Consider the following 16860-nt stretch of genomic DNA (forward strand, 5'->3'; position numbering starts at 1 on the left):
TTCCTTAGCATAGCACACTAAGTCATTCACTGCTTCTGCCCAAGCAATCTTTCAATCCTCATCTTTCACTGTCACCAAACAAAAAACCTATATTCCAGGCACAAGATCACTGTTTCCTGAATAAAAAGAAATGTACTTAACAGAAGAAAAAAAAAAGCTCTTTTGTTTCTAATAGAATATAATTATTATAGAAAATTTATAAAATTAATGTGTAAAAAGTAGAAAGCAAGAGATAACATTTCATAGAGAAAACTACTCTGAAATCATATAACTTTGTCCATACCTATCAACCAGCAAGATCCTCTTCTAGAAGTTTTTACTTAGAAAGAAATTACTTAGAAAATCATCTGAAATGCAGTGAAAGCATCATGTACAAAAATGCTTTGGAGAGTATTATTTCTAATACAGAAAAAAATAGAACCTAAATATTTCATTCATTCATTATGTATTGAGCACCTATTACATACTAGACACTATTACAGGTTCGAGGGAACTGCAGTAAACTGATAGGGGAAAAATCCTTTATAGTCACAAAGCATACATTTCGGATGAAAGAATGAGGTCTTGAACTAGGCCAGTGGAAGTGGGAAAGAAGCGTGGGTGGGACAGACAGATTGGAAAGGAGTCACTTTGGATGTTAGTGATTAGTTGAAGGTAGAAATCGTGGATGATAGAGGTATGCAACCTGAGTCTGGTGTGCAAGTTTTGACCTGTTAAATTTGAGGTATTTGCTGAACGTTCTAGGGCAACTAGAAATATGGGTCTACCTATTAGGAGATAAGAATTGAGGAGTCATCATCAAATAAGTACTAATTGGGGCATATGAAATAGATAATACAAGTCAGGAAGGAGAGGAGATGTAAAAAAGATGAAGTACAGATCCCTGGGGAATAACGTTTACTAGGTCACAGAAAAAAGAGTAAGTAGGGAAGTATGTTGATTGTCAGCAATGTCAATTAAAAGAGGTTGAAACTGATGAGACCTGAAAACAATATATTTTATTTGGAATTTGAAAGGTCGTTATTCATCTTTGAGAGTAATTTCAGTCCAGTAGAGTGAAATAGCAACTAGATTGGCGATTGAAAGAGGCTGAGAAGCAAATAAATGATGAGCAAGTACAAAAAGCAAGAATATATTATTCTTTACAAATGTGCTTTGTGGAGAAACGATGCCTTGTGGAAAAGGGATGTGATACCACCTCCTTGAGGGGAAAATAGAATGGCAATAAAGTTTTTGTTTTATATTTTGTTTTTTTGGATGGATGATGGTCTTGAAAAATTTTATTAATTGATGCTCAGGAGCCAGAAGAAAGAGGGTTTGAAGTCCAGAAACAAATCTTTAATGGAACAAGGGCAAGAAGAAAGGAAAGGGGAGTCTGGGATCAAGATCTCAAATGATACTGTTAGCCTTGAAAGTGATGGGGACACCTCTTCCTTGGGCTCAAAAAAGAAAAAAGTAAGGGGAAGAAGAAATAGAGCAACAGTTAAAGGTGGTGTGAGAAAATGAGAAGGATCTGTTTTCTGTGAAGAAGGCTAACAGGTCATTAATTGCAGGGTAAGGTTTGGATAGGTCAGGGGGATAGATGGGATAGATGGTGATGGCAGGGTGGCAGGGGTTATTTTAAAAGACTGGTAAAGGACAGAGGATTAATGGTGGGACTGCAGTAGATTTTAGGGCCCTGTTGTGATTGAACTATGGGGTAAAAGAAAGCAATAATAAAAATACTTAAATGTATATATATTTTTTTCTTCCATAAAAGGGACTGAAAAAAAGGACAGGGCACTGGAGAATTACTTGTAGTTACTCATTAGTTGCTCATTAGGATTAAGCGAGGCAGATAGTTTAAAGACAGCGATATTTGCTCTCTAGTCCTAATGCTTGGAAGAATTGAAGAACAGGTACATGGCTGGGGAGTGGGCTGTGGCAGACAGCACTCCAGCTATCAGTGAACTGGGAGTAAGTCTGCCTGGCCATTGGCCAGTGTGGCATGATCAGCTTAGAGCACGTGATAAATAATATTTGAGATTTAGTGTGGGAAGGTGCTTTTTTCTTCCTTTCTTCCTTCCTGCCTTTCTTTCTCTCTTGGTGAATTCTTGCTCTTTTTCGTATCAATTGAAGTATGTAAAAAATAAAAGCAGTAAATAGGTTGCAGATAACTTACTCTATTTTAAGACACATTGAATTTTGTATAGAAAAGCAGTATGAGCTCTTACTGCTTATTCATTCCTGATTAAAATATCTCTGGTGGCCTTACATACCCTGTAGTATTTATCAACTAATAGATTTCAAAATGCAAAGACAACCCTAAAGAGATCATTTTTTTCCTCCAAAGTATTTTGTCTTTTATCAGGAATTTGTAAATAGGTAGATAGACCCAGTGGATAGGTTCACCTCTGGCATGAATATCTAATAGGAACAGCATTTCCATCAATTATGCTTTTTTTAAAAAAATAAAACTGAAAATAAAAGCATAATTTATGTAACTCCTACAAGAATTGCGTAAATTATGGGAAACAATAAAGGAGCAAGATATAATTGAAAATCAACAGCTCTACGAGTTAAGAACCTTCTCTCTACGACTCAATTGTTGTCAGTTACTGCTTAACTTAACGCTGGGTTTTCCTTTTTGCTTTCAGGAAAACCTTTAACTTACGCCCTGGGTGTTGCCTGTCCACAGTTTCCTGGTGGCTCACCGCTTCTGCCTGCTCCAGCCTTGCTCCGGCAGCTTCAAGGCTTCTGGGCTTCAGAGCTTGTTGTGAAAGCTTGCTGCTTTGGCCTGCTACCCCTGCTTCAGGTGTCAAAAGCTTTTAATTAGCTTGCTTCCTCTAATTACCATAACTAGGCCCTTATGTGTCTGCATAGCCTAATCCTAGGGTCTTAAAGGAGAATTATTTTTAGCCATCCATTCTTCCTTAAAAACTCTGTACCCTGGCTCTCCTGGGATTCAAAGGGAGAGTAAAGAAGTTTGAAGTTACAGTGCATGATTCACCTTTGATGTGTATGCAGGACTAGTCTTCATAGGGGCATACCAGCATGGGCACACTGTATTTTTATAGCCAGTGTCTGTTCTAAATGGTCAATGCCCATGCTATACCGATTTCTAAATATTTTGGCTATCACTACTGTAAATATAAATTGCATCCCTATAGAGAGGGTACTTCTAGCTAGTTTAATAAACTCTTTGTAGTGTTTTTAGTTTGCTTGTTAAAGAGACTCAGTATTTTTTAATTAAATATTTTGAATACAAACTGATCACTAACATAACAGTTTATAAAAAACAAATACAGTGATTTCCATACATATTAACAATGAACACCATTAACATGGCAATAGGAATCAAGACTATAGGCAAGATGAATGGGAAAACCACTTCAGGGCTTACAGAACTATTCAGTACTCATAGCAGTAAATAACACTAGTTCTGTAATCAGGTAGTGAGGACTGTAGAACCTACTGTGTAAGAGTGGTGTAAGAATTGAATATGGCAGTATAAGTATTGTGCTTTATTAGCCCAGTGCCAGGCACAGAGTAAGCTTTCTATAAATAAGAGTTGTTTTTATTATTTTATTCCTATTAATAATAAATGATGATAGACATTATATAGCAGAGATAAAAAGGAGATAAAGACATGAAGCAATAAATAGTGAACAATAACAATAGACTAAAGATAGTAAAGGTTCAGTTGTGCCCTTAAGACTTTAAAAGCCATCCTCACTGTTAAGAGATCAACATGAGCTGGAATAATCTGGTACACACTAAATAAGCCTTAAAATACACAATTGTATCTCTTTTATAATAATGCCTTGTTTTTATTTGAGTTTCAGTATCAGTTTAGTAGTGTGCTTGAACCTGGCATATGGATGCATTATAGTTTTATGTGTATATACACTCATATAGATTACAAATCAGTCATTATTTATTCAATACTTATTTATTGAGTACCTATTGATTGACACCTACATAGATTAGCAATTATTTGTCATTTATTTGGCAAATATTTTTTGAGTACCTATTGATTGCCAAGCACTGGGGCACATATTAATGAACAAATAAGAAAAAAATAATCCTTACCTTCATAAAGCTGATATTCTAGTGAGTGAGTCAAACAATAAACAAACACATAAATATAATATATAGTTTGTTAAATAATAAGAGCTAAGGGGAAAAGGAAACAATGAAATGGAATAGAAAGTGTGAAAGGACAGGATGACATTTCAGTGTGGGAGTGAGAGAGCAAACCATGTAGCTATAGGGGGAAAGACCATTTGAGACATAGGGAATAACAAGAGCAAAGGCACTAAGTCGAAATTGAACAAGCTGATCAGTATGTCTGGAGCAGAGTTAGTTAGGAGGACAGGAATGTGAGATCTGGGAGATTGGAAGACGAGGATATGCTGGACCCAGGATACTTAGAAGTTATTGCAAGGACTTTGACTTTTACTTGGAGAAACTGAAGTTTGGGAGCAGAGTGTCATGATCTGAGCTAGGTTTAAACAGGATCACTGTGGTTGCTGTTTTGAGAATGGATTTAGGGGGTTAAGAGCAGAAGTAGAGAGGCTAGGTAGGACAGTCCAGGCAGGATATAGTGGTAGATTGGAATGGGATGGACCAGAGGAGGTAAGGTGAATTCTAGATAAATTGAATGTAGACTAGATTTGTAGAATTGCATGCCAACTGCTTCTTGGATATTGAAGTTCTATTTAATATAGTTTGATCATTCCTAAGTTATATGTTGTAGGTATAAGTGATAATTCTTTAATTGTGTTTAAGAACTCATTCATTTACATAAATCAGTCATCTACTGATTTATCTGTAGTACTTGTGATTTTTCTAACATCATAATGCTTTTAGTATGAAGTCTTTGAAGACATCTCTATGTTTGTTGTTTTAAAAACTATATTTTTGTTTGATATTAAATTTAAATCTTCCAGTCCATACAAAATATACTCTTCATTTTGATCAAATTAAATAAGAAAGGACATTTTAACCTACTACCCTCTTATATGTCAGGTGTGATTTTTGAAAATCTAGAACCTGAAGTTAAAATTCTAGGAGAATCTTTTTTTCATCATCTTCTTCTTTTTAGTTTTCTTCTACTGAAATGAACATGAAAGCGATCTGTAATGTTAAAGGAAAAAAAGCAAGATCAGTTTTATTTTATCACTGTATTAACTTCATATTCTTGTCTCATCAGGTCATCAATTTGATAATTTAAGAATGTTTTCTGAACTGACATTTTTTTATTTCACCACATCCCACCTCATTCCAGAAAAGTATTTCTGCAGCTCATGAATTGTTGTAAGATAGCTTTGAGAGTGTTTTCACCCTGCAGAAGTGTGGCATTCCTAATTACCACCTGGATGTGTAGTGTGGGTCTCATTTTGGCCCTTATCAACCATAGTATAATACCTCAATAATTAGTGGTCATTTCATGACCAGGATGAGGTATGGTGTTCCACACTATCCCACTCAATGCTTCAAATTTCGCATGTACTACACAGAAAGTGTAGAAAGAGGAATAGAAATTATATCCCATATAAGTACCTGACTTTACAATATTTTGATGCCTATCTTTCTCAATATACTTATGGCATAGAATTGTATAGGTATATATTTTATGAGTATATATAGAAAAATAATTATAGTGTATAAACTTTAGTAAACTTTTTAAAACAATATATTGCGAACTTTTTCCTATTAAATAATACTCTTTAACAGTATTTTCAAGAATAAGAATAATTTTCTTTTTTTTGTAATAGAGTCAGTTTCTTCTTTCAGGATATTTAAGTTATTTCCAATATTTTACTATTGGAGACCACACACAAATATTGTAGCTTAGTTTTTATTTGTATATATTTTCATTTTAGGCTATTTCTAACTTTATGTATATGTATGTGTCATGGGTAAAAATTATAAAGTTAGAAGTTGAGAACAAAGCTGCTTATTTCATAGTTAAAAAAAGTAAAGGCATTGGAATGTGTAACATCTACCACATATTACTGATGGAGCAAATGACAAGAGATTGGGCTATAATGTGCTTAGTGCAGTGCCTGACACATAGCTAATGCTTCCTGAAGACTTATGAAGTGCCAGGCTTTAAAGTTGTAAGTACTTTATACTTGTATGTAACCCAAGGCCTAGCTGCAGAGTCCATTCTGTCACCATGACCCTGAACAGCCACAATAATTGCTAGCTCGATGTTTGAGGGTTCAGTAAGTGCTAGTTTATATTTCTGCTGCACAGCTGTATAATCCAGAGAGGGTTTTGGTTCCAATATTTTTTGTATTTTAGGAAGATAATTTAATACGGATTACTCCATTTTACATAGCACTCCTATTGGGGTTTGGAGCAGCATCTCATAAGCAAATGCATTGGTGTTTCTGCAATGAATCATGTTTATCTTTACACTAAATGAGATTAAAAAACAAGCAAAAAAACCCTATGATTAGCCTTTGCCCTGTGAATTTTGAAAACGCTTTGGCTTTTAGAATTGCAGGTATGGGATTGTGGACCTGCAGAAAACCCTTAGAAGAGTACCTGGCATTTAGAACACACTCAGTATGTGTTGGTGGATTCTATGACTACTTCTAGTTATCGTCAGATACTTACACTCATGTGCATAGAAAATTGGTGACTCATACAGTGCTAGGAGTACTTCTCACACCACATGTCCTAAGGAGGGGGAAATCTAAGTGTTGGAATATTTCAACCATTCTCCTCTAAATCAGAATAAGAGAGTGCTTAAGTGATAGCCTTTCTTATCTTTTCCCTTTCCTAAATGTAGGTACGCCTAGCTTTGTGCTCCTATCCATCTGTTCATTTGTATTCCCAATTGTGCAGCATATAATTTAAGTCTACAGAGTAGTGAAACTTGTGTTTTCAGCCTTCAGAGATCTTAGTGAAAAAATGTTTTTCTTTGCTCTTTATTATTGCCTCTGTCCCCTTTTTGTGGTGAGAACATTTAAGATCTACTTTCTTAGCAAATACCAAATTTATAATGCAGTACTGTTAACTATAGTCACCATACTGTACATTAGATCCCCAGAACTTATTCGTCTTATACTTGGAAGTTTGTACCATTTGACCCAAGTCTCCTGATTTCCCCTAACTTCTAGCCCCTGGCAACCACTGTTCCTATGAGTTTGCCTTTTTAAGAGTCCCTATTTAAGTCAGATCATACATCTTTCTGTTTCTGGCTTTTTTTCTGTTTCTATTTCAGGCTTATTTTAAGTCTTTCTGTTTCTGGCTTATTTCACTTAGCATAATGTCTTCCCAGTTCATCCATGTTGTCACAAAAGCAAGATTTCCTTCTTTTTTATGGCTGAATAATATTCCGTTTCCTTATCCATTCATATGTCAGTGGGCATTTAGGTTGTTTCTATATCTTTTATAGCCCCTTTTCTTTAAACATGAACCCATTGGGAGATCAGTTTAACTGATCCATCGTTTCTGTGGATTTGACGAGATATGAGTAAGGACTGAAGTGATTATATTTGAAATTGAGATATTTCTTCTTCCTTCCCACCATTTTAATTGGTAAAAAACTATAATCATAGTCATTAGTACAACCACTTACGACAATTACCAAAATGTATCCTAGTTTACATAATACTATAGAATTCTACTTTGATTTTAATTGTATGGTGATATTAATTTTATTGTATTGTGATCCAAATACAAATTTATTAGATACTCCTGATATGTACATTTGCTATTAAGATTTTTAAAATTTTGGCAATTGAGTTTATATCTATTCTCTATTCTTGGAAATATCCCTTTGAGCTGTTTAAAGATACATTGTATATAGTTTGTTCTCTCCTTCTGTATATTTGGGTAGTATTTATCTTTCCCCTACTCTGCCCCTTCATAGATAACTGGAAACAGCTTATGTAGTTCACTCTCTGCTTTATAGCATCTCCAGTGGGCTGCAAGAGCCCTTTGAGTAGCTAGTCATACTGACGCAGAGAAGTAAAAACAGAAATGTAATCAGTTGTTGAGGGTGAAATGAGGTCTTATTTATTTGTACTTGACAGTTTTTTGATCCATAACTAAATACAGAATAAAGAGATATATATTCCTTTTTTTTTTGTTGGAAAAGAATGTGTGAAGTCTACAATTTGTAGAGCTGTTAGCCTTAATTGATCTTTAGGAGGGGTGTGTGTGTGTGTGTGTGTGTGTATGTATGTGTGTTGGGGGTTGTGATATAGTTTATTTCATACTGTTTGATCCCCATGGAACTTACTTGTTTTGGCTGCTGGCATTCCCTGTAGCATCATGTTGGAATTTGGCATGCTGGGTTATAATAAACTAGCTATTTCACATTGTACATTTTAGTCAGTTTCTTAGTGATAGTAGCTATTTAGTTTAAATTGTAGAGCAGAAAACTCGAAAAGGAGGGTATAATATACAATCACCAACTGATACCATGTTCAGAAACACAGTTGTTTGGGACATGTTCACTAATGTAACTTTTTCAACTGACAATATTATTTGATTTAGGATCTTAGAATTTGAACTGCATGGAAATCATTGATAATTTTGGTGTTTATTTTTTTACAGAGAGGAAAAAGGAAAATGGATGACTGAAAGAAGTATTATTTATCATATTTTAAAAGTTGTGTTTCCTTTTCTAGGTTGCTGTAGTGAAACTGAAAAATGCAGATAAGGTGTTTGCCATGAAAATACTGAATAAATGGGAAATGCTGAAAAGAGCTGAGGTAAGATTCTAATTATTGGAATATTTTAATAACATTTTAGAAATATTTTTGTAGAAAAATAAAATACAGAGAGCCAATAGACCTTAAGTATCATTTAGTAACCTTTTAACTATGATGACATTATTTTTTAAGGCCTAAGAGACAAATTCAACAATTCGCAGTTGTAATGTAGTTATGATAAATGTTACATTCATGATGAAATTTAATATTGCCTGAAAATCAAGTGGAAACCTTTTGAAAACGTGGGGCTTACACACTTACATTAAAAGAATGTGTGGAAACCAGTCTCTTTTATAGGAAGAACTTTTATAGTGATTGATTTCCAATTTGATCTAACTTGTTTATATTATTCTGTATTTATCTGTGTTCTGCTCTAAGCAGAAGTCAGCAGGAATTTTGAATATGGCCTCTAAGGAGTCTGTTTATTGCTGATTGTGGAGTTAAATTTTTGTTTTGTTTTATGTTATTAAGAATAGGAGTAAACTCTGCTGTTGCAAGAAGTGTTAGCATTTTTATGTTAGTGCTGGATTTGAGGGAAAGATTGACTGGTGTGATATTTAAAATGTCTGGTAGCTGGGATGGTATGGTCAGAACTGACATTACACATAAATCTGGGGGAGGGGTTCATAAATTTGGGGGAGGGGTTCTGGAGGTCTTCTGCTGTGCTGGGTCATAGTGAGTAGCTGGATGGGGTAGGGCGTTCAGGGGTTTCAGGGAAACAGAACTTACTGATATGGAAGTATTTTAATATTTAACTTATAGACAGGTTACACTGCTGAGTAGGCTGAGTATTAGCCCTGGAGTTTAGTAAGATCCTTAAAAGGATAATGAGAAATTAGCCCTTAGGAGTCTTCCTTTGTCTACCAGTACTTCTAGCAACCTGAAAAACAACAAACACGTAGGGAAAAGCAAAAAATGGTTCCCATGATGATAGGCATATATGGTGGTAGTGAAAGTAAATACTTCAATATTTCTTTTGGAAAACTTTAAAAATATAATGAAACACAAAGAAGAAACTAATAGTCACTTGTATTCCATTACTTGGAATTAATCAGTAACATTTTTTGCAAGTTTTGCTTTCAGTCTTTTTTTTCTATTTGTCCACTGAAAAAAAAATTACACACATGAAATATAGATACATTCTTTGTAAAACAGATAATAGCACATTGCAGATAAAGCTAAAGTACTCTTTTGAGTAGACTCCTCCCGAGTCCAGCCCCTCTCTACCTCCTAAAGGTAGTTACAGAGGTAGTAAAACCCTGTTTAAAAAAGTATCTGGGAACTCTTATATCACTCTCTAACATATGTGTCAGTGCCCTTTATATTCAATAACTTAAGTATTTACTTTTGTATTTCCCTAAGACTGAATTGCCTTACTGTTGGTGGTTGGATTTTCCAAGTAGTAAACGCTTAGAATTAGTTTAGTGTGCAGTAGATTTATTAGGGAGTGCTTTTGAAACTGACATTGATAGAAGGGAAAGGAGGGAAAACATGATTTGTCAGGGAGAAGTCAGGCTGTCTCAACAGTCTCTGTTGATCCAGCAGGGTGCTGTGGAGGAGAAATGGTCCTTCAGAGTTTTCCTGCCTTGGGCCAAAATGATTGACCTTTATGCACCTGCCTAAGTCAGTCACTGGATATGGGCTGCCTCCCAAAGGATATGGCCTTGGACTAGCAGGCTCTGTACAGATTCATCATTTACAAGCTTTGTTAGTGCATCAACAATCCCTTAGGTTAACTTCTCCCAATCTATTCTGTAAATTTTACTTTCTCTTCAAATTTATTCAAGTCTTACTGATTTCACTCACATAGGAGATGTCCTTACTCATTTTAGTGGAAGATACAATATAGTTTACAGAAATACTCTCCATCTCAAGAGTCAAACCACTCCAAGGCTCAGTTATCTCATTTATTAAATAAAGGTAATAGTCTCTACACCGTAAGTGGAGTAATAATGTATCTCAGTTTAACTGTGATAGTACTGGTTTATGTCTGTTGTCTTATTATTTTTGCTATTGTTGTTAGCCCTCTTTTATTATTTTTATAATTGTATGTGCCAGTAGTAGTAGTAGCAGCAGTAGCAATAGTAATGAATTGAAGTCATTAGATTTGAACTGCGTTTACTTACTGATTTGTCACCTGCGTTAAAAAAATGCAGATACTACAGAAAATAAAACGTCAAAAAAGAAAACTCCTTTTTCTTCCCCTGATATCCAGTCTTTTTGTTCAAAGTAAATCATTATTAAGAATTTCTTATTTATCCTTAATAGAAAATTTTACTATGTTGGAATCATATTAAAAGACTGATTTTTCAAATTGCTTTTATCATTCAATAATATGTGTTGGAGTTTTCCATTTCCATATTTATACATTTATCTCATTCTTTTTAATAGTTTAATTATACTGAATGGATATATTATTTAGCAGGTAGATTTTTTTAAAAAAACGTTGATTGGCATTTAGATTATTTCCATATTTTTAGCTATTTTGAACTATGCTGTAGTAAAAATCTTTATGCACATAACTTGGAGTACTTTTGTAAGTTTATTCAAAGTGTGAATTCTTAGTAAGGTGGAAGCTAACTATCTATATATTCAGTTATTTCACCAAATCTAGCTATGTGTGGTTGGCAAAGACAAATTTCAAAACAAGAGAGAAAATAGGCCTGAGAACTAGTCTCGCCACCTAAGCAATGTAAAATAAAAATAAAAGGGGCTGTGAAATGCTGGCAATCAAAGATGTTGCTGTTGGCTACCCTGAGGTACTCCAGTTTGTGTGTACTGAGGTTGAAGTGATTTTAGGGATAATTTTTACACCAAAGGATTTTCACATTCTGTTGACTCTAGAATTTACCCACTCTACATTAAACTCCTGAATAGTGGAACTCTTGGGTTGTGGGGGGCGGGTATACATTTCAATTTTGATAGCTGTTGCCAAATTGTCTTCTAAAAAGTTGAATCAGTGTGTCTTTGCAGTCATAGTATGTAAACATGTCTGTTTTCTCTCACTTTTGCCAATTGTGGATATTATCAAATGATTTCTGTGACATATCTCATGTTTGCTTTGGCCATCAAATATATGTTAATATGGAGATTTAAAAGTAAATTGATGCTTTGGTGTGTAAGAGCTAATATTTGGAATTCTTACATTTTGCAGTTTAAAACTACACTTATTTATTTTTTAAAAATGAAAAAAACTTGGCTTTTTTTCCCCTCAAATATTAGAGTGATTCAATTATTTGAAAGAATTTTTCTGTGATAGCTTTATGGGTAAAATAAGTCTTTATTGCTAGTAAATGAGAAGCCAAAGTAAATATATCATGAGTGGGTTTTTTCTTTTTAACATGATTTCCAAGTATCTGGGCAGTTTTGATGTGCTGTATGAGAATGTTGATCTAATGAATGCCCATGGACCTAGGGAAGGGAATCCTGTGACAGTTTTATAGAATTATTATCATTTTTACATGGTCCATATTAACTTCTCTTTCATCATAGGTATTCCCATTGACCTTTCTCTTTAACCAATAGCGCATTAAGAATAAAATTTAAACAATGTGTAACTGAATATTAATAATGTAAAACTGCATAACAATCAAAACCATCACTGTGGCAAGTAGTATGCTTGGGTGAATAGAAACTGAGTGACAGAATCTGAAGAAGCTACATGGTCTCCAATAACCTTCCCTTCATGCTTATTGCATTCTTAGACACTCAAATATTCTCTCTTTTTTTTTTTAAGGGGGAATATTTTAAAAAAATCTTATTTAAGTGTTTTCAAAAGGTAGTTTAATTAGACATTATTAAAGTCTTTAATTTCATTGAATCCTTGGTATTTACATGCATCATGGTTTGGTTAATACTGATCTAGAACAGGGTTTCTCAGCAGTGGCACTTATGGCATTTGGGGCCAGATAATTCCTTGTAGGGCTGTCCTATGCGTTGTAGGATGTGAAGCAGTATCCCTGGCCTCTTCCCACTGGATACCAGTAGCATTACCTCCACTCCTCCTCAGTTGTGACAACCAGCTGAGGACAGTGTGACATACTGAAGCAAAAAGGGCCTGTGCTTCACATTTAAACTCAGTGTCTGAGGTAATAATAGGAATCATTTATAATATCTAAATATGTATGGATACAATCATATGATGTCTGAGATTTTCTTCAAAAGATCCTGTGTACATATTCACATGTGCACATGTGCACACCTGTGCGCAGAGGGAGAGTGGTGGTGAGTGGGTGAGAGTGTAGCTAAAACAAGATTGAACAATAAAATAATTGTTAAAGTTGGTTGATGGGTATGTTGAAGGCAGAGGATTATTTTACTGCTTTCTCTTACATATGTTTAAAGTTTTATATTATAAATAGTTTATTTTATATTTTATGTTTTTAAAAATTAATTTTTTTTCACTAAACAGTTTAGAATAGATTAGAATCTACTGAAGTTTAATACGTTCTGTTGACAGGATAGTCTTTTGGAACTCTATTTAGTTTGGAGTCATCAGTCAGATGCTTATTAGATTCTAGCTGGGTCTTTAAAATTTCAGATAGCTGTCATGGTGAGGTAAAGCCGGGAGAAAGGAGTCTCCTAGGCTCTGACAGACTTCACCACCTCTCTAGTGTTAGCAGCAAATTATAACCTCAGGTCAGTTAAAGTCTAAAACAGTATTTAGTGGTGAGTATGTCAAATGATTCTACTTTCCTCCTAAAATGAACCAAAGCGTAATATTTTAGATTTTAATAGTTGAATTGATAGGTAAAACTGCCCATTCATTTGGTTTAAGCTTTACTTGTTTTTAATATTTTCTTTGCTGATGATATTTAATGAATGGCTTTGGAAATTCTATTGCATCAAATAAAATTTATGGAAATACAAGGAAAAAATTCGGGTACTTAATTAGGGTATATTAGATAATGTTAATTGTTTTGTATGTCATGGTTATTGAATATATCTTGTGGGAAATAAATGTTCAAGCACGTACTGTGTGTAGAATACTGTATGATTTTTTAGTATGTATGGAATATGGTACAGCCATTAAGAAAAATCAGGTAGGTCTCTATGTACTGGTATGGAATCCTGCTCAGATACATCATTAGTTGAAAAAAAAACAGCTTACAGAACACTGTAATCTCGTTGGTGTAAAGAAAGAAAAGATGGGGGAGATGGGATACCACATGTATATAGTGTATTTGTATGTGTATGTGTGTGTGTTTGTATGTTTATATATACATAGAAATTTTCCGAGAAGATATTCAATTGAGTTACTGGAAGTAACCTCTGGACACAACAGGTGGACAATGAAAATATGAGGACATGACTCAGGGAGACTTTTAGTTTCTACTTTACCTTTCAGTTCCTTTTAAATTTTCTGGCATAGTGATTTTTTAATTTAAAATTTAAAGATATAGAATTATAATGTATCATATAGTTATTTTTTATTTTTAGCCACACATTTCTAAGGTTCTCCAGAATATATCTTTATAATAGAGGAAATATATCCTCAGAATAAATTAAAACTTTCATAAATCAGTAAGAAAATGACAGTCCATTAGAGAAATGGGCAAAGGGAGTGAACAATTCAAAGAGAAAGCTCAGATGTCCAGTAAGCATATGTAAATTATTTATTTGCATCTGTAATTAGGGATATGTTAATTAAAAGAATAATGAGATATTATTTCACACCCATCATAATGACAAACACTTTAAAGTCTTAATGCCAAGTGTAGTTGAGGATGTGGAGGAGAAAGGGAGACTTCATACATTAGGATGAGGATAGTAATTGGTATAGCACTTAGAAAAGAAAGTTAACTGTATCTGGTAAACTTGAAAATGCTTATATCTGGCATTTCTACTTTCAAGTGTATACCCTAGAAAAACTCTTGTACATTTGTACAGATGTATTGATTGCAACATTGAAATAATACAAAATTGGGAATAAACTATGTTTTAATGATTTGTTACATAAATACATTCTGGTATATTCATACAATGGAATACCATAGCAATTAAAGGGAAATAGTCATCACTGAGTAAAAAGTAATCAAGTTGCAAAGGGATAGATAAAACTATACTATTATGGAAATTTTCAAAACATAAAACAATTCTATTGCTTTTGGATACATACATGTATAAGCATACGATGGAAGAATATATACTAATTCTAGATTATTCATTTTATCAGAGGAGGAAGGGACGAGAATGCTCTAGGAACAGGAAGGCTACAACTTGTATTTTCTTAAAACAAAAAGATCAGAAGTAAATATTACAAAATATTGACATTTATATTATTTGGGTGGGAGGTTGGACCGTGATTGTTAAATGAGTCTGTGTATTTTTCTGATTTTTTTGAACTCTAACAGTATTTTTAAATATAAAATATTTTTAAGTGTACTACTTCAGTTGTCCAGTTTCTGAGGATGCTTTGAAACTTGAGTTGTTGAAAAGTCATATAATATTGGATATATTTCCTTTTTCAGAACAGAATGTAATAAATATTTTAAGCAATTGTTTACATAATGTATTTCCTAATTTTAAAGAAGTGTCCTTAAAAAATTTTTTTTCCTTTTCAGACAGCATGTTTCCGTGAAGAAAGGGATGTGTTAGTGAATGGAGACAATAAATGGATCACAACTTTGCATTATGCTTTCCAAGATGACAATAACTTAGTAAGAATCATTTTTGTATGTTTCTGTATCCTCATTGATGTTTTATTAGCAGAATTTAACATTATTTTGTCTTAAGCATTATTTAAATACAAATATTATTTAGAAAACCACTGAATTTCATAGAATATAAGTTGTTTATTTGATATGTGTTTTTTTCCCTTGAGTAATTTAAAACCTTTCCATTAAAATTTTTTATGATTTTTAATAAGCAAGTCAATTCTAAATCCAAAAGATTTAAATTCTCATAAAAGGTGGTGAGGATTTTTTTCATGATTTTTCCAATATATTTTATTTGTAGCATTTTGTTACTATTTAGAATATTATGTGTTTTTCAAAGTTGCCATGTGCTACTTTAGGTAGAGCCACATTTAAAATCTAGGCTATGTCTAATTTTATGTTAACATCGTGAGCCGCGTGACAAAAAAAGTTGGGAAAGAGCTTGGGTGAAAATCAAAATATTAGAAGCACTGACAATCAAAGATTGAAGAGATAAACAAGTGAATAGGAAAGTAAGACAAAATCTGTCACAGTTGAATATACAACTCCTTGGCCTGCTATTCAAGGCTCTTCATTTTCTGGCCCCAGTTTTTATTTCTAGGTTTATTTTTTAGCATACATGTGTTGAGTTCCTGCTGTGTGCCAGGCACCACACTGTGTACTGGAATATAAAAATTAACAAGACATTTTCATTCATTTGATAAAATATTTACTGGCATGTGCTGTGTACCAAGCACTGTTCTTTAGATTCTGGAGATTCAGTGGTGAATAAGACAGACAAAGGAACTTTTTTCTTATTGTTTTTACATTCTTGTGAGGGGAGCCAGATAAGGAATCCACAATCAAGTAAATAATATTCTCAGAATATTTCAGATGAAGAAAAAATAACATTTATTCAAAGGTATGAAGTCAATAAGGACTCCTCTAAGACCAGTTAGCTAAACCAAGAAGGGAGAAGAGGTGGCAAGGGCTTGGTGAGCGAAAGCACAGAGATTGGAAGCCACCTTTTTTATTCCTATTGATGGAGGATAGAAAAAGAGGCTTGGGGATGAGGGAGGAGAGACGAGAGAGTCACTTCTTACAACACCTTGTATGTTACGTCAAGGAAATTAGACTTACAGCCATGATTTTCAAAAACAAATTTTTTTGGTCATGGAACTCTTGTGTATGTGCTTCTTAAAATGACATTATATCTGAAAGCCTGGACAATAAAGCATATAGAAATGGAACTGCCCTGACTGATCTCTTAGCTTCCTTCTTCCACTTCCCCTCAGGTTTACTCAGGGGGCTTTCATAGAGAAAAATTTGAAAAACTGCTGTTTTAGGATGATAGAGGGGTTTGTGGCAGGAAAGGACTAGGGCTGTGAAAGAGCTGAGAGAAGGGCTAATGTGATTCTAGTAAGGAAGGGAAGAGATGTGTAAAAATGAGGCTCCCAGAGTATAGGCTGGAAGAGTTTGAATTTTATTCTAGTTTCCAGGAGGGTTTT

The 16860-nt window shown here is 33.9% G+C and overlaps 1 protein-coding gene across 11 annotated transcripts in view; it reads left to right on the forward strand.

Moving 5' to 3' along the window:
• Nucleotides 1-16860, forward strand: part of CDC42BPA (CDC42 binding protein kinase alpha) — a 233565-nt gene that overhangs the window by 47388 nt on the left and 169317 nt on the right. For 10 of the 11 annotated variants that reach the window (XR_012063552.1, XM_031690085.2, XM_015234804.3 and 7 more), the window contains exons 3-4: nucleotides 8634-8717; nucleotides 15281-15376. Coding sequence is in view for 10 of the 11 variants with exons in the window: in XM_031690085.2 (XP_031545945.1) it covers nucleotides 8634-8717; nucleotides 15281-15376 (180 nt within the window). In the remaining variant the exon portion in view is untranslated. Of the gene's footprint in view, nucleotides 1-2636; nucleotides 2795-8633; nucleotides 8718-15280; nucleotides 15377-16860 lie in introns of all 11 variants that reach the window. The other variant, XM_072948637.1, reaches the window with a different exon arrangement.

Source organism: Vicugna pacos, chromosome 23, assembly GCF_048564905.1.
Source record: "Vicugna pacos chromosome 23, VicPac4, whole genome shotgun sequence".
In the NCBI taxonomy this organism is placed as follows: Eukaryota; Metazoa; Chordata; class Mammalia; order Artiodactyla; family Camelidae; genus Vicugna; species Vicugna pacos.